This window comes from Gopherus evgoodei, chromosome 4 (assembly GCF_007399415.2).
Source record: "Gopherus evgoodei ecotype Sinaloan lineage chromosome 4, rGopEvg1_v1.p, whole genome shotgun sequence".
Taxonomy (NCBI): Eukaryota; Metazoa; Chordata; order Testudines; family Testudinidae; genus Gopherus; species Gopherus evgoodei.
Genome location: NC_044325.1, coordinates 155,201,493 through 155,219,950, shown reverse-complemented (window position 1 = coordinate 155,219,950; position 18,458 = coordinate 155,201,493). Strand labels below are relative to the sequence as shown.

Here is an 18,458-nt window from a genome sequence, read left to right as displayed (position 1 = left end):
TTGTCTGAGTAAGTGGCTGACCAGGACTGAGTGGACGTTTTGAATGCAGTTATATTTTTGTACATAATTCTACATTTGTCAGTTCAACTTCCATGATAAGGAGATTGAACCACAGCACTTGTATTAGGTGAATGGAAAAATATTATTTCTTTTGTTTTTTACCGGGCAAATATTTATAATCAAAAATAAATATAAAGTCAGCACTGCCCACTTTGTAACCTGTGTTGTAATTGAAGTGAATATGTTTGAAAATATATATCCAAAATAGTTAAATAAACGATATTCTAGGATTGTTTAACAATGCAATTAATTGCATGATTAATTATGATTCTTTTTTTGCTTGACAGCCCTGGGATCTATCCACCCACATCCATTTATCTACCCATCTGTGTATATACCTATCTACTCAACCCTGTATCCAACCCCATATCTACCTGCTCATCGAGCCGATCACCCCCTTACATACTGCCCCAGAGCACTGTGATGCCTTCTCAGTGACTTGGGGGTCAAAGGCGATGCTGGGCAGTCACCCTACAAGCTTTGCGCTCTTGGCAGAAATCATGGAGTGAACGTCTCTGGCTTGGGCTACATAGGAGATCAAACTACATGGCCTAATGGTTCCTCTACCTTTCCACATCTGAGAGCCTCTGGGCCCCGCGGACGGGAAATTGGCTTGACCCCCGAGAAGAATTTGCCCTCTTGCCTGAAGGAATAGAAACTGTGCCCTGATTGGCCAAGGCATCCCTGAAACCAAACTAGGTGGGTTTGAGGTGGAGAAGTTCCTCATAGCCCGTAAGGAACATTAATTATCTCAATTTCCCTTCAGTAGATTTGAGATGCCCATTTTATAGATGGGTAAACAGCCTGACACTGGTTTACATGCAAATTACATTGGCAGAGTCTCAAGTGGAACCCAGGAGTCCTGGCTGCCAGCCCCTGCCTCTGCTCTGACCACTAGACCTCACTCTCCTACTGGAGCTGGGGATAGAACCCAGGAGTCCTGGCTCCCAGCCCAACCCAGTAGAAGGCTCAATATTCGTTTTTAAATCTCAGAATCTCAAGGCTGGACCCCAGTCCTCTGCCTCCCTGGCACCAGAGCCCCACGTCCCGGCACCAGAAGCAGGATGGTTGCATGCCAGAAGCTCCAGTCGCTACTCTGAGCATCTGTGTGTCTGTCCTCATCCATCCATCTCATCATGTCTGCCTAGTTCTCCCTTCCTCCAGCCATGTAAATACGCATAATCCACCTCTCATCTACCCATTCACCTATCCATCCATCCACCCACCTCTGGGACATACCCACCCGCCACCTTACTTACCCACCCTCCTCTCATCTATCCACCCCCTGTACATACCCACCCACCTCTCATCTACCCACCCATCTATCCATCCATCCACCCCCTGTACATACCCAGCCTCCTCTCATCTACCCACCCATCTATCCATCCATCCACCCCCTGTACATACCCACCCGCCACCTTACGTACCCACCCTCCTCTCATCTACCCACCCCCTGTACATAACCACCCACCTCTCATCTACCCACCCCCTGTACATACCCAGCCTCCTCTCATCTACCCACCCATCTATCCATCCATCCACCCCCTGTACATACCCACCCGCCTCCTTATATACCTACCTACCTCCCGTCTACCCATTCACTCATCCATCCATCCACCCACCTCCGGGACATACCCACCGGCCACCTTACTTACCCAATCTCCTCTCATCTATCCACCCCCTGTACATACCCACCCACCTCTCATCTACCCACCCCCTGTACATACCCACCCACCTCCCATCTACCCACCCATCTATCCATCCATCCACCCCCTCTACATACGCACCCACCTCCCATCTACCCACCCATCTATCCATCCATCCACCTCTGGGACATACCCACCGGCCACCTTACTTACCCACCCTCCTCTCATCTATCCACCCCCTGTACATACCCACCCACCTCTCCATCCATCCATCCATCCACCCCTGTATGTACCCACCCTCCTCTCATCTACCTACCCCTTCTACATACCCACCCGCCTCTCATCTACCCACCCATCTATCCATCCATCCATTCATCCCCTGTACCTACCCACCCACCTCTCATCTACTTACCTACCACCCACCTAACCACCCCCTGTATTAGTTGAAAAGTAGCATTATCAGAAAGTTTAATGTCCGTGTCAAAATTCTTGTCCCCAAAAGGTAACATTAATACCATCATTTTTATTTCAGATGCGCGTTTAAAAGTATCTTCATGATACCGCGCCCTCTGCTCAGGTAGTGTCGTTTGATGTTACTTGTTCGTTACCCAGGGTGTCCTTTGACTCTGTCATGTGTCATCAGTCACTGGCTTTTCCTTCCCTCCAGTGTTCCCCTCTGTGTGGGCTCTGCCTTTTGTCACGTTTCTGAAATATTGGTGCCTCAGTGTCTGGCACAGTTGGTGTTCAGGGAGATCCTGCACATTGGCTTTGGGGAGCGGGCTCCCAACCCCAGGACTGTACATATGCAGAAAATCCAGCTCCCCTTTTGGGGTTACCCGGTGTTTCCCCCTCCCAGCACTGAGTCCTTTCCTGCCCCCTCGAAGGCTGTGATCTGTGCTCTCTGGGCAGGCCTGTTCATCCTTCCATAGAGTCACCTTTTCCCAGCAGCTTTCCCCTAACTGCTCCGCGTGTCTCACCAGCCTGGGGGAAATACCCCCTTCTCTGTCAGCTGGGTCGTTTGTGTTCTGGCAAACTGTCACTTGGCCCTTTCCTGGTCCCAACTCCCCTGTTATCGCCGGCGTTGGAGCTGCATCCTGATGTAAAGAGACACAGTTATTATCCACAAACTGATCCGAAATAGCAGGACCCCTCCGCCACCCCTGTCTCCGTCCCTGAGAAGTCAGCTGTGTGACTGCTCCCCTCCAGGTCGGTCACGCGGTTCCCTCTCAAGACCTAGGCCACAGGCTCAGTGCCTGGGTGCCCAGATGCTGACCCAGCCATCCCCCGAATGTCCTGGGCATCCTGCCCCAAGTGAGCACTGAGGAGCCATTCCTGTACCCCCACTATCCCTTCCCCAGTCTCCTCCTCTGCCCCCTCACCAGACACAGTTCTCTGGGCTCCCTGGGAAGGGCTCTATCCCTTGCCCAGCTGCAGAGCTCTGCCAGCGAACAACCGGGACAGTTCCCTTAATCCCTGACAACCCCTCTCCTGCCCCGCGCCTGAGGGTGTGTTGCCTTCTGCTGGAAAGGAGCCAGTCTCAGCCCCTCCCATGCGTGGAAGCCCCCTGCTTCCGTGTGTTAGAGTCACAGGACCCCTCACCGACCTCAATGGTTTCTGAGATCCCATCACCGTCCTCTGGGCTCCCCTCTGGGACACATTTCTCTCTGCTACCTAGGGCTGGGGTCTGCCTCTGGTTCAGCTGCAGCCTGCTGGTAGCTGATACCCTGGACAGTTCTCTGCCTGGCCGGCATCACACCCCCTCTCCCACCTGGAAGCACATGGCATCACCCCCCCACCCCTAGTCACCACACTTTCCAAACCTTCCCACACCACATGGATTTCAGCTAGTGGTACTAGGAACCTGCTTCCACCCAGCCCCACGGTCTCTGCCATTTGGCCAGGTAACATGCTGGCCTCTGGGCCCACACTCGGCTTAACCGGAGAGATATGGGCCCCTGTATCCCTCTGCCCCAAGTACTCCTGCCATCAGCTGTGACACCTTAACGTGCTCTGTGTCTGGTTCTGCAGAGGCTGATCTCCCCGAGCCAGGGTTCGATCACCCGGGGGGGCTGTGTGGTGAGGACAGCAGAACTAACAGGAGCTGTTGGTTGCCTGCTTCCTCCCAGCCCAGGGCATTTATTCCTCAGGTGATCAGCGGCATTACACCGACAGCACCTCCTGGCATCTTCTGCTTTTACAGGAGATTGGGGATGGAGGTTAGCAGTAGAGGGATTTTTTGGGTAGGAGAATGTTTAGGCTCCCAACCCCCTTCTCTCTTCCCGGGGTAAAATGGGATCCTCCCTTCCCACCCACACCTTTCTGGGCCCTGCCCTCAGCAGACGCCTGAGTCGGTTCAAAGGCATCAGCTAAAAGTACCACCTCATGCACAGACGTCACATCTTTGTCCCCCAGACACTGCTTCACATCAGCCTCACGTACGTTCAAGAAATGCCCTTGGGCCACAAGACCCAGCGTTCCTTCCACACTTGCCACCTCTCTACCCCTCACCCATGTTCCCAACACGTCTTTCAGTTTGTTCACATATTCCCCAGTACTCATCCCCGGAGCCCTCTTCAGAATCCTAAAGTTAACACTTCGCAAAACAGTATTTTTAAATTTGCAATAATCTAAAGCATCTTCAATAAGCATTTCACTGGCACACCTCGAGCTTTACCAGTTCATTTTGCAATCAGGGTAGGAACTCTCTCATCACCAGGGATTTCATGTACGACACGCAGCCTCTCACAGGCTTTTCAGATTTTCAGCAATATCGTCCTCGCTGTATGCAGGACATACGTGTTCCCACTTGCGGAGTTTTCGAGTGTCGGGAGTCGTTGGGGTTGGAGGCCTCTGGTTCTGCTAATCTAGCAGGTCCAGCTGGTGTTTTCTCTCCCTTTCTTTCTTCTCTCTCTCTTTTTTCTTTTATCTCCAGTTCTTTCAGTTGCAATCATCTCTGGTGCTCCCTCTCCCTTCTGCAGCCTGCCACCCAAAAAACTCCAACTTCGCAATGGCGTCGCTGCTTTCACTCATTTTCCTGGTTTTCTCTTCCTACCTCCCTTTCCCGAAATAACCAGACAGACAATAACAAAACGGTGACCTCCTCCTGACTGTCCTTAGCCACTGCACTTAAGGCTCACGTAAAATCACAAATATCAGGGCTTAAAGTGTGAACGTCACTTGGAGTAACAAGCTGTACACAAGCTGTGTGAAGAACTTCCTTTTATTTGTTTTAAACCTGCTGCCCATTAATTTCATTTGGTGGCCCCTAGTTCTTGTATTATGGGAATAAGTAAATAACTTTTCCTTATCCACTTTCTCCACATCACTCATGATTTTATAGACCTCTATCATATCCCCCCTTAGTCTCCTCTTTTCCATAGGCTGGCTGGCTGCTCTTCAGCCAGGCTCTCTCCTTTGGTCAGTGCTTCAGTTACTTAGTGGTGATGTCGGTAAATGGAGATGGAGGAGAGAGGAAGGGCAGGGCAAACGTCTCTCCCTTTTAGCGTCTTTTCTTCCCTCTTGGCTTTGACCACCCCAACCAGCCCCCCCCCTCCCACCTCGTTCAGAGTCAGGTAAGCATTGCCTCATCACAGCCCCAAACTGCCCAAGGGAAGGGGGGTGACTCACTCAAGAGTCCAACAGATCCTTCCTTGCTGCCTAGGCCAGTGTCCTTTGTTCCTGTGAGGCTGGGCTGGGTTTGTCCCATCCATGCCCTGATGAGGTGTGAACTGCCCCTCTGCTCCTGGAGAGTTTTGCCTGGGCCTGCTTTAAGCCATGAGGTCATATTTTCAGCCTCATAACTATATACATGAAATTACAGCCTATGACATCCCTATAACAACAATGCTCAGTGCCTCACCTGCCTTCCAAAAACACCCAACGCGACATATTTTGCATTGGATACATGGGGGTGCTGGGTACTCCCCAGAGGTACAGAGCATCACACCCACCTCCCTCCTTATGTACCCACCCACCTCTCATCTATCTGACAATCCATCCATCCACCCCCTCCACGTACCCACCCACCTCCCATCTACCCACCCATCCACCCCCTCCACGTACCCACCCACCTCCCATCTACCCACCCATCTATCCATCCATCCACCTCCCATACATACCCACCTCCTTATGAACCCATCCACCTCCCATCTACCCACCCATCTATCCATCCATCCACCCCATCTACATACATGTTTCACGACCATTTTATTAGATTTAACTCATGTTTTAAAATCATCACACAAATTAATGGTGGCTACTCAAGCCTTCTATGAAACACGACATCTGCATCCTTCTTAGTTTCTTATTATAATTTTGCACAACTCTGTCAATGAATTTCTGTAAAGCAATGCCTTCATCTTTGGTGGCTTCTCGTGTGTCCAGTACTTCAGCTGATACACTCATTCGTTCATTCACATGATCAGGCAGAAGGCGACTCGTTCAGAACACACAATTCTATTCCGTGATGAACAAGAACACTCAGCTGTAGCTGTTGTGATTGGGAGTAGCAAGAAATGAATTCCTACTTCTCTCATCCCAGGAAACAGAGCACAAAGATCCGGCCGAGCCACTAGTGATGATAAAAAAGAAGTTGAAGTCAAATCTTCATTCATTCGTTGTCTGATATTCCACTCTGTGTTCAAATTCTCTCTCCTGTCCTGAGCATATGGCAGCCCCACTGCTGGCAGTGCCTCACCCCACTCAGCTGTCGTGTTTTATAGGACAGGGATCTGTAAAAGCTACGTAGAGGTTGAGTAGAATCTAGAAGTTGCAGTAGCAGATTTTTAAGAATCAAGTCTGTGCACTTTTTCAGTTCTCTTAACAAACACTTCTTGTCTTCTTCACTTAAGGATTCAGTATAAATGCCTTCATTAGTCAACTTCTGGACTGAAGTCTTTGCTTCTTCCAGTACTTTTTCAATGGATAGCTCTCTGGTTGATCCAAATGTAGCTTCTACTGCTGGACAAAGACTCATAGACTCATAGACTCATAGGTCAGAAGGGACCAATATGATCATCTAGTCTGACCTCCTGCACAAGGCAGGCCACAGAACCCCACCCATCCAATTTTATAACAACCCCTATCCCAGGACCGAGTTATTGAAATCCTCAAACTTGGTTTGAAGACCTCAAGCTGCAGAGAAACCACCAGCAAGCGACCCGTGCCCCACGCTGCAGGGGAAGGTGAAAAACCTCCAGGGCCCCAGCCAATCCGCCCTGGAGGAAAATTCCTTCCCGACCCCAAATATGGCGATCAGCTAAACCCTGAGCATGTGGGCAAGAGTCACCAGCCAGCACCCAAGAAGGAATTCTCTGCAGTAACTCAGTTCCCATTCCATCCAACATCTCCCCGCAGACCATTGAGCAGACCTATCTGGTGGTCATCCAAGATCAATTGCCCAAATTAACAATCCTATCATAACATCCCCTCCATATACTTGTCAAGCTTTGTCTTAAAGCCAGGAAAGTCTTTTGCCCCCACTACTTCCCTCGGGAGGCTGTTCCAGAACTTCACTCCCCTAATGGTTAGAAACCTTCGTCTAATTTCAAGTCTAAACTTCCTAATATCCAATTTATACCCATTCGTCCTCGTGCCTACATTAGTACTAAACTTAAATAATTCCTCTCCCTCCCTAACGTTAACCCCCCTGATATATTTATATAGAGCAAGCATATCCCCCCGCAGCCTTCTTTTGGCCAGGCTAAACAAGCCAAGCTCTTTGAGTCTCCTTTCATAAGGCAGTTTTTCCATTCCTCGGATCATCCTTGTAGCCCGTCTCTGAACCTGTTCCAGTTTGAATTCAACCTTCTTGAACATGGGACACCAGAACTGCACACAGTATTCCAGATGGGGTCTCACCAACGCCTTGTATAATGGTACTAACACCTCCTTATCCTTGCAGGAAATACCCCGCCTGATGCATCCCAAAATCGCATTTGCTTTTTTAACAGCCGTATCACATTGGCGACTCATAGTCATCCTGCTATCAACCAGTACCCCAAGGTCCTTCTCCTCCTCCGTCGCTTCCAACTGATGCGCCCCCAACGTATATCCAAAATTCTTATTATTAATTCCTAAATGCATAACCTTGCACTTTTCACTATTGTATTTCATCCTATTTCTATTACTCCAGTTTACAAGGTGGTTCAGATCTTCCTGAATAGTATCCCTGTCCTTCTCCGTGTTAGCAATACCCCCCAGCTTCGTGTCATCCGCAAACTTTATTAGCAAATTCCCGCTCTTTGTGCCAAGGTCAGTAATAAAAAGGTTAAATAAGATCGGTCCCAAAACCGATCCTTGAGGGACTCCACTAGTGACCTCCTTCCAGCCTGACAATTCACCTTTCAGTACGACCCTCTGGAGTCTCCCCTTTAACCAGTTCCTTATCCACCTTACAACTTTCATATTCATTCCCATCTTTTCCAATTTGACTAACAGTTCCCCGTGCGGAACCGTGTCGAACGCCTTACTGAAATCTAGATAAATTATATCTACCGCATTTCCTTTATCTAAGTAATCCGTCACCCTCTCAAAGAAGGAGATCAGATTGGTTTGACATGATCTACCTTTACTAAATCCGTGTTGCAATTCGTCCCAATTACCATTGACCTCTATGTCCTTAACTACTTTCTCCCTTAAAATTTTTTCCAAGACCTTGCATACTACAGATGTCAAGCTAACAGGCCTATAATTACCTGGATCACTTTTATTCCCTTTCTTAAAAATAGGAACTACATTAGCAATCCTCCAGTCATACGGCACAACCCCCGAGTTTATCGATTGCTTAAAAATTCTCGCTAATGGGCTCGCAATTTCACGCGCCAGTTCCTTTAATATCCTCGGATGGAGATTGTCCGGGCCCTCCGACTTCGTCCCATCGAGCTGTTCAAGTACGGCCTCTACCTCAGTTGCGGTAATATCCACTTCCATATCCACATTCCCGTTTATCATCCCTCCATCATTGCAAGGTTCCTCACTAGTCTTATTAAAAACTGAAGCAAAGTACTTGTTTAGATGTTGGGCCATGCCTAGGTTATCCTTTACCTCCATTCCATCCTCAGTGTATAGCGGCCCCACTTCTTCTTTCTGGATGGTGTTGTATAATGACCCAAGTGATTTCAACAGCAGACTTACAAGAGAGATAATGCCACTAGCCTTCTCTGAACGTAGTAGCAAAAGTAATCCACCAGCCTCACTACTTAGATCCATCCCATCTTGGTAGATACTTTCCAAAGCCAGTAATAACGGCTGGAGTAATTTTAAGACAACAGCCAAGGATCACTCATGAGAAAGCCAGAGGGTTTTCTCAGGCTGGACTAATTTGAACTTCAGTCCCAGTGTATCTTCTATATTTTCCAAGATATTCAGTCTTTTTGGACTCTTGCTGAAAAAAGACTATAATGAAGACATTAAATGTATAGCTTTTTAAATGTCTTTTGAAGATTCTGCAGCTCGTACTAGTGCTAGTTGGAGTAGATGATCTCTGCAGTGTGTATAGGAGATATTAGAGTTACACTTTTCTCTGAGCAAAGCTTGTTCTCCACCATGTCTTCCAGAGAAGTTTGCAGCTCCATCAAATGCACAAGCAGCCATCCGTCTGGGGTCCAATGACAAGCATTTCACTCTTGTGCGATGTGGGTTGTGGCAGATGCAGCCGATGTGTCTTCTATAACGTGAACATCTAGAAATGCATCTACTGGCCTCCCCCTGACATCAAGATAACATACACAATGACTTCAGACTGGATGCCCATTTGCACTGGTGCATTCATCAGCCAGGTATGGAAACTTCTTGAATGTGGTGAGAGAGTTCTTCACTTTTGCAGGTATTGAGCCTTTCACTGTTGCACGACACGCATCTAGCCAGTCAGCTGAGTTCCTTGCAGGAAGATCGGGAGCATTTGCCAGTCTTGGTCTGAACCAGTGTTCAGCTTCAGGATGAACGAGTGACAATGCACTTAACATTGGCCTCCAGTTTGTAGTGTGTGGTATCTCTTGCTTAAATAGAACGTAGGATGCCACAGCCACGTGTGTTTGCGTGAACTGTGTTGTGTCTCCAACATTTTGAACAGCCTCATTAACACTCACCAGTGTTGTCCTGGGTCAGTGGAGACTCAGAGTTCAGAGGTGCTTTCACGTGAGTTCACCTCCCAGGTAGGGAGCAAGAAGGCACCTTGCTTGTTTCCAGGGGCAGCTCTAGACATTTCTCTCTGCCAGTCCCGCGGCTCTGGGGACCTCCTGCAGACATGCCTGAAGAGGGTCCGCTGGTCCCGCAGCTCCACCAGAGCCATGGGGCCAGCGGACCCTCTGCAGGCCTGCAGCCAAAGGCGGCCTGCCTGCCACCCTCCTGGCCACCGGCAGAGCGCCCCCTGCGGCATGCCGCCCCAAGCATGCGCCTGGCGTGCTGGGGCCTGGAGCCAGCCCTGCTCGTTCCTCCAGCTGCTCTCTGTTCGCTCTGGCCACGGTTGTTCATTGTGCCACGTTCACTCCACCGCTCTGTGGCCAATGGCCCTGCGCCGTCACCTTCTGCTGCCACCTGCCTCTGTGACCTCTGCGAGTTGGTCTCTTGAGGTTGCACCAGGTCTCGGTGTGGGAACCTCGCTTGCTGCTAGTGCAGTCTGGGCTGTGTCTTACACAAAAACACTGTCCCCACAACAGGACTACGCACTTAGACCTGATTGTCAGCGATTGCAGCTGCAGTGGTCACTTGACAGAAGAAAAGACTCTCTATGGAGCCTAATCAGCTCTGTCTTTAAACGGTGGAGAGGGACAGGTCCCCACCCTCTCTTGATGCCTTCAAATCATCACAGGCTAAGTACAGTTCTACTGCCCTTTACTCAGACAATAAGAGCAACATTTCATCCCCCAGTCACCCCACATTCAGGTGATTTGTAACCCAGCCCCAGCCAAAATCTATCACTTGGGCAACACAGCTCTGTCTGCTGGAGAGGTAGGTAGATTAGGTGTGAATGTAAATACAATCTGGCCCTGAAACCTTTCCCCACAGCCCCAGCTCATCACTAGCTGGCAGGGGGAGCTCATTTAGCCTTTGCTTACAAAGCGTCACCTGAAATTCTTAGGTTGGCCAACGTCCCGGACGCGAAGGCTCTGACATTGCCAGGAAACACAACAGCCCTGTAAGGAAGCCAGACTATGGTCCTGCTTCTCGAACCCAGCTACTTCTCCAGATACCCCGCTGCTCTCACACCCCGACGTGCTTTGGAAGGGTGTGTGAATGTTTCAGTTTCAATCCACATTTCCAAACAACGGCTAAAGTGGCAACACTGCATGTAACTCGTCCACAAACTGGGGGGGGGGGGGTGTGGAAATTCGGGGGGGTACAGAAATCCCTGCATCCATCCACTCCCCCTATATACCCACCCCTCTATCCACCCCATCGATAACCCTGCCCCCCACGCAGGCCCTTTCTTTCTCCCTCGGACCCTTGGCCGGGGGCTGGGGGCGGGGGGGGGGGCGGCATCAGCGGAGGCCCCGCCCCTTGCCGCCCCTCCCCCCTCCGGCTGCCGCTTCCTCTTTATAAAACTCCGCCCGGGAGGGGACGGGACATCGCAGCCCGGCCGCCCCCGCCCGGCCCGCCCTTCCCCTCCCTTCCCCCGCCGCGGCTGCCGGAGCCCCGCAGGTTCCAGCCCCGCTTCCCCGGCCCCCGGGACAGCGCCCCCCCGCCCCCCTCCTGCAGGGCCCCCCCGGGACAGCGCCCCCCGGCCTCCTCCGATCCCGGGTCCCCCCGCCCCCTTCCTGCAGGGACCCCCCGGGACAGCGCCCCCCGCCCCCCTCCTGCAGGGCCCCCCCCGGGACAGCGCCCCCCCGCCCCCTTTCTGCAGGGCCCCCCCGGGACAGCGCCCCCCGGCCTCCTCCGATCCCGGATCCCCCCGCCCCCTTCCTGCAGGGCCCCCCCGGGACAGCGGCCCCCCGCCTCCTCCGATCCCGGGTCCCTCCAGCCCTTCCTTCTGCCCCCCCGGCACTTCACCCTTGGGCTTCCTGGGACAGGGCCCCCTGCCCCCTTCCTGCAGGGCCCCCCCGGGACAGCGCCCCCCGGCCTCCTCCGATCCCGGGTCCCCCTGCCCCCTTCCTGCAGGGCCCCCCCGGGACAGCGCCCCCGGCCTCCTCCGATCCCGGGTCCCCCTGCCCCCTTCCTGCAGGGCCCCCCCGGGACAGCGCCCCCCAGCCTCCTCCGATCCCGGGTCCCTCCAGCCCTACCTTCTGCCCCCCCCGGCACTTCACCCTTGGGCTTCCTGGGACAGGGCCCCCTGCCCCCTTCCTGCAGGGCCCCCCCCGGGACAGCGCCCCCCGGCCTCCTCCGATCCCGGGTCCCCCCGCCGCCCTCCTGCAGGGGCCCCCCCGGGACAGCGCCCCCTGGCCTCCTCCGATCCCGGGTCCCCCCGCCGCCCTCCTGCAGGGACCCCCCCCGGGACAGCGCCCCCGGCCCGCTCTTGCAGGGACCCCCCGGCCCCCTCCGATCCCAGGTCCCCCCGCCCCCTTCCTGCAGGGACCCCCCCGGGACAGCGCCCCCGGCCCCCTCTGATCCCGGGTCCCCCCGGCCCTTCCTTCTGCCCCCCCCGGCACTTCCCCCTTGGGCTTCCTGAGACAGGGCCCCCTGCCCCCTTCCTGCAGGGACCCCCCCGGGCCTTCCCTCTGCTCCCCCTCCTGGAACAGCGCCCCCCGGCACCTCCCCCTTGGACTTCCCGGAACAGAGTCATCCCACAGGGTCCCTCTCTGCTCCTTTCCCTCTGCTTCTGGTACAGCCCCCTGCTCCTCCCATTCCCCTCAGATTCCCCCCCCCCCCGGGGGCTCTCTGGTTGCCCCTGGAGGTCTCTCCTGTCCTGTTCCCCCTTCCTTGACCAGGGCATCCTGATCCCCTGCCTGAGGTCTCCCCCTAAATACTGCCCTGCCTCTGCCCCTCATTGGCCCTGGGTGACCTGTGAGCCCCCCCATTGCCTGGGTGCTCCCCGCCAAGCGGGGGATCTCCCCTCTGGGGTCCTGATGCAGGCTGGCGGGGGTGCCGAGGGGGAGCCGGGAGGCGAGGGGGAGCGGGAGCCCCTGAATCCGGAGGCGGCGGACACGCTGGGGGTCTCCCCCACCTACCGGGAGTTTGTGAGGCACAGCTACCTGGAGCTGATGGGTGCCAACCAGCACTCGCTGCACGCCCTCAACTGGCGCCGTCTCTACCTCAGCCGGGCCAAGCTCAAGGCCTCAAGTCGCACCTCGGCCCTGCTCTCCGGCTTCGCCATGGTGAGCGGACCCCGGCGTCCGGGCACCCACTAGGCCCCACTCCCCTCCCAGAGCTGGGAGAGAACCCAGGAGTCCTGGCTCCCTGCTCCCCGCTCTGACCCCCCAGACCTAACTTCCCTCCCAGAGCTGGGAGAGGACCCAGGAGTCCTGGCTCCCAGCCCCCCCTGCTCTAACCGCTGGACCCCACTGCCCTCCCACAGCTGGGGATGGAACCCAGGAGTCCTGGCTCCCAGCCCCCCCCCACTCTAACCGCTGGACCCCACTGCCCTCCCACAGCTGGGGATGGAACCCAGGAGTCCTGGCTAGCTGCTTTGGAGGGTCAGGGCACTGAGGAAGCCCCTCTAATCTAGAGGCTAGTACCCACGGCTGGGGAAGAATTCACTGTGGACATGGAGCCAGGATGCCTGGGTTCCAGCCCCTGGCAGGGGAGTGGAGGGGGCCATGAGGACTCAGACAGGCCCAGATCTGCCCCTCCCCCTCCAGCTAGCCTGGTAACCGGAACCGTCCAGAGCTGTGGCCAGGGCCCACGTGTTGATTGTGGGGCAGTGGCACGTGCCAGCGGATGTGACACTGTGACAGACCTGGCAACAAGATAAGAAGCCCCTCCCCCACCAGCTGTGCCAGTGCCCCTCACTCCCGACCTGCAGCCCCTGCCAGCCTAGCCCTGCTGGTGCCCCTCACTCCCGACCCGCAGCCCCTGCTAGCCCAGCTCTGCCCCCTCCCAGCCCTGCTGGTGCCCCTCACTCTCGACCCGCAGACCCTGCTAGCCCAGCTCTGCCGGTGCCCCTCACTCCTGACCCGCAGCCCCTGCTAGCCCAGCTCTGCCCCCTCCCAGCTCTGCCGGTGCCCCTCACTCCCGACCCGCAGCCCCTGCTAGCCCAGCATCTTTCCCCTTCAAGGCCCTCCTGTCTCTCTGTGAAGATAATTTTGCTTCCACCCTGATCTCGCTCAGCAACTGATTAGGGTGGGGTGGGTGGGGGACATTGGGAACTTACTGCTGTAGCCTGGGAATGGGGCCTGGAACCTCTCCCTTCTAGGGGGCACCGGCTCTTATCCAGCCCCCTGAGTGGTGGTGGCAGTTTGTTGGCTGGTTGCTCTGACTGTGTTATTAGATTGAGGAGGCCTGACCTCCAGTTCCCAGCCCCAAGTCTGGGAAACACCTGTGCTCCTGATCCCCTCCAGTAGGGGCAGCGCTGCCCACACAACCCATCTCCCAGAGTCAGGCTTAGAACCCAGGAGTCCTGGCTCCCCAGTCCCAAGTTCTGGCTTCCTATTTACTCCCCTCTTGCCTCGGGGTGGGGTTAGGTCAATCTGGAGTTGTGACCCTTCTGGCACTGTGAGGATTAACTCCCCCCTCCCTTCTGGGGGCTGGGATGAAGGGCCCAGGATGGCAGATCCTGCTCACTGCCCCCCGGGCTTAATCCCTGGCAGTGTCTCCCTCTGGCGCTACCCCATGAATGTGACACCCCCCCCGTCCCTGCTTCGCCCACTGCCCCAGGGTTGGGCCAGTCTCCAAGACCCACTTTGTGCCCCTGCCAAACCCCCCACTCTCTGCAGCACTGTGCCCAGCCACCCCTCACCCCTGCCATGAGGGTTAAACACAAGCTTTATTATGCTGCCCTCCTGCCTCCGTTCCCCCTGCCTGAGACTGCATTAAACACAGTGACTGAGCTGTCAAAGCCGGGGAAATACTTGGTGTTTGCTGAGCCCGCCCTGCACCCAGAGCAGCTGGGAAAGGAATTTGGCTCCAGCTGTGATGTGTTAAAGGAGTAGGGGAGAGGACGCAGGGCCTTTCCCCTCTAGGGGGCGCTGGCTCTGATCTGGCCCCAGGGTGAGGACTGGCTGGCTCGAGGTGTATGGGGGGAATGGACATGGGGCCTTTCCCCTCTAGGGGGCGCTGGCTCTGATCTGGCCCCAGGGTGAGGACTGGCTGGCTCGGGCTGTGTGGGGGGAATGGACTTGGGGCCTTTCCCCTCTAGGGGGCGCTGGCTCCAATCTGGCCCCAGGGTGGGGACTGGCTGGCTCGGGGTGTATGGGGGGAATGGACATGGGGCCTTTCCCCTCTAGGGGGCGCTGGCTCTGATCTGGCCCCAGGGTGGGGACTGGCTGACTCGGGCTGTGTGGGGGGAATGGACATGGGGCCTTTCCCCTCTAGGGGGCCCTGGCCCCAGTCCAGCCCCAGGGCGGGGGCCTGGCTGGCTCACACAAGCCAGGAGCGGGTCTGACGGTGTCTCTGGCCCCCCGTGCAGGTGGCGATGGTGGAGGTGCAGCTGGAGGACTTCGACTACCCGCCGGGGCTGCTGATCGCTTTCAGCGTCTGCACGACGGTGCTGGTGGCCGTGCACCTCTTCGCCCTCATGGTCAGCACCTGCATCCTGCCCAACATCGAGGCCGTCAGCAACATCCACAACCTCAACTCGGTCAACGAGTCGCCCCACGAGCGCATGCACCGCTACATCGAGCTGGCCTGGGGCTTCTCCACCGCCCTGGGCATCTTCCTCTTCCTCACCGAGGTGGTGCTCATCTGCTGGGTCAAGTTCATGCCCGTGGGCGGCGGCGGCTGGGACGCCGCCGTGGCCTCCACCGTCATCATGGTGCCGGTGGGGGTGGTGTTCGTGGTGTTCGCCCTCCATTTCTACCGCTCGCTGGTGAGCCACAAGACCGACCGACACCAGCAGGAGCTGGAGGAGCTCAACAAGATTAAGTACCAGCTGGACGGGGAGGCCACCGCGGTGCAAACTGTGTGAGGCCAGACCCTCCCTCCCGCCCCGGCAGGGGGTGCCTGGAGCTGGCCGGTTCCCCCGGGGATGGCTGAAAGACGATGGGCTGCTGGCTGGGGGATGATCCACAGCTGGGGTTGTTCCCAGCCGTCTCCTCCTCCTGCCTCTGCTGCTTTCGGGCTGGGTTTTTCGTATCTCGCCGCCAGTGGGGCTGGTTTCTCTGGCCTGACCAGACACTGCCCAGGAGATGCCAGCTAGGAGAACCATTCCCTGTCTCCTCTCCTTCCCGGCTGTGCTTCCCCTGCTGGTAATGGTGCCCGTCCAGCGGCTCGTCTTGGGAAGGTGGGGGGTGGGTGCGGTGTGGGGCGTGCAGGTACAGACCGGGGGAATGTGTAGAAACAGATACGGCCAAGCTGGGGTCTGCAGTGGGGCATACACAGATCTGGGGCTCAGCCACCATTCAGGTACAGCGGTCCTGGAACTGGGGTAGATGCTGGGGGGTTATTCTCAGCCACATTGCCTCAGCGCTGCCTCCTGGGGGGGATCTCGGCAGCGACGGCCTCTCCAGCCCATGGCGGCTATGGGGAGTGGGGCGCTTGTCCCAGAGGCACCTGAGCTGAGACCCAGTCAACTCATGTCATACCAGCCCTCCAGGACAGGGCTGGGGGGTTGGTATGACGAGGCCCTGTGTCCCTCTAAGCCAGCCAGTCCCTCTCCCTGGGGCTGGATCGGAGCCCGTGCCCTGTGTCCTTTCCCCCACTCGTCATTAAATAAAATTAATGACTAACTAGCTGATATAGCGACCTTTGCTCTCTAGTGACAGCCAGAGCTCCACTGCAGAGAACAAAACAGTAGCTAGCATTAATGTAGGCCCTCTGATAATGTGGTCCATACCCTGTCCCAGCAGAGGACAACACCCATTGCTAAACCAAAACAAAAGCCAGCTCTGTAGGACCTATAATATGTCTTGTGCTTGGCTTCTATCATGTAGGAACAGGGGGGGCAGGTCCTTAAGCAGAGCAAAGCAGACTATATTTTTGTAGGACCTACGATATGTTGCATTGATTGCGGATGGGAGGGGAGCCCATCTTGCTTTGCCAAATCAGTGTTTTTGGTAGGACCTGTAATAATGTGTTGTTGCAGGTCCAGCCAGCTGCTTAACCGAAACAGCCAGCCAGTGTTTTTGTATGGCCTATAATATGTTGTCACATATTCAGCCAATGTGCAGGCAAGTAGCTTAATTGAAACAAACTGCCAGTGCTTTGTGTAGGGCCTATAATATTGTGTGCTCCGCCCTGCAGGGGGGTGAGCAGAAAAGTGTGTTTTAGCTGGAAGGACAGAACCTTGTGCAAGAGATCCTGAGAAATTAACATATGCAGAGCAATTCACAGTCATACTGCAGTGCCTTATAATCAGCAGCAGCCTGGTGCTGGGAGGGGAGTGGGGTCTAGTGGTCAGAGCAAGGGGGGTGCCTAGTCCCTCTGATGCCGACAGTTCAATCCTGCGCCGGGGATTGTAGCTGGCTCCAGCCCCTGGGCTCTGCTGGTGGATTTTCTGGTATTTTTGTGCCTGTCACTTTTTTTGCAGTTTGTAAATAAACGATTGTCTTTGGCAAAGGGCCTGACTGGGGAGTTATTTGCAGGGGCAGCCCTGGGGGATTGTAGATGCATGTGGTTCTCTGGTGGCAAAGTGGTCTCTGGCTAATAGCCGGACCTGCATGCATGGCCCCAGCTCCTTCCACCAGAGCGGCTGGGAGCCAGTTCTCCTTCCACCAGAGCGGCTGGGAGCCAGTCCCCGGCTCTGGGACAGGGGTGGGGGTTATTGGGTTAGAGAAGGGGGCTGGGAGCCAGGACTCCTGGGTTCTCGCAGGGGGAGCATGCATCTCCCACAGCAGGCTGAGCCCTGAGTTGGGACGGACTCTGTTGATGCCCCCTGCCCCTAAGCCAGAATAAACATTTACCCTGCCTGGAAGTAGACATTGCTGGCCAGAGAAGGAGGGGTAATCTGGGCCCAAGGCCAGAGCGAGAGGGGAGCCTGGGAAATGGAGCCCGAAGGGCCAGGCTGCCTCTGCCATGGGCCGCAGTGGAGTCTGGCAGAGGATAGAAGCGGATGTTGCCATGCCAGCCTCGCTCAGCAGGGGGTGCTTTGGGGAGCAGGGCAGGAGTGCTGGCTGTGGGGGGTGCTCCTAGCTACTCCAGGCCCGGCCTTTCCCAGCAAGGGGGTGTCGGTGAGACTCAGGGAGGGGCAGGTTTGGGGCGTGTGCCTGGTTTTAGGGATGCCATGAACCGAAACCCCCAGGGCTGAACTCAGGTCTGGACTAGTCAGGGGTGGAGAAAATGAATTAACAGCAGTTCAGGGTGAAACTCTAGCTGGGGAATGGGACATGGACCCTTTCCCGTGTAGGGGGCACCAGGGCAGGGGACTGGCTGGTTCCAGGGGCTGAGGAACGGGCATGTGGCCTTTCCCCTCTAGGGGATACCAGCTCCCATCCCGGCCTCTGGCTGGGAAACAGCTGGCTCAGGGCCAGACGTAACCCAAAAGTTTGTGGGTGGCAAGCTAGTTTTAAGGTAGGTCTGAAATATCTGGGTGAGTGCTGCCCTCTGGTGGGGGAAGTGAGTCATTTATGCCAGGTGATTGGCCAGGTGACCTGCAACAAGGAAAATCAAATACAGTGTTGCTATTAGTTATTCCACTTCATCTCATTCTTTGCCATGCTGTGTTTCCTATGGGCCCTGACTGAGAGCAGGATCCCTGTTATACTGCAGAGACAATCCATGTCCCAG

The 18,458-nt window shown here is 55.4% G+C and overlaps 1 protein-coding gene across 1 annotated transcript; it reads left to right on the top strand.

Moving 5' to 3' along the window:
- The first annotated feature begins 12,264 nt into the window (after positions 1–12,264).
- ORAI3 (ORAI calcium release-activated calcium modulator 3) lies at positions 12,265–17,286 on the top strand. Its single transcript, XM_030562023.1, has 2 exons — positions 12,265–12,955; positions 15,205–17,286. Exons 1-2 carry the CDS (start codon positions 12,707–12,709, stop codon positions 15,700–15,702), a joined length of 747 nt encoding a protein of 248 aa, XP_030417883.1. The 5' UTR covers positions 12,265–12,706; the 3' UTR covers positions 15,703–17,286.
- The last annotated feature ends 1,172 nt before the right edge of the window (positions 17,287–18,458 follow it).

Excerpts from the sequence above, each read along its gene's own strand:
- ORAI3 (XM_030562023.1), top strand. The coding sequence starts at position 12,707 with ATGCAGGCTGGCGGGGGTGCCGAGGGGGAGCCGGGAGGCGAGGGGGAG. Across the intron at positions 12,956-15,204 it reads TGCTCTCCGGCTTCGCCATG|GTGGCGATGGTGGAGGTGCA; the intron begins GTGAGCGGACCC and ends CCCCCCGTGCAG.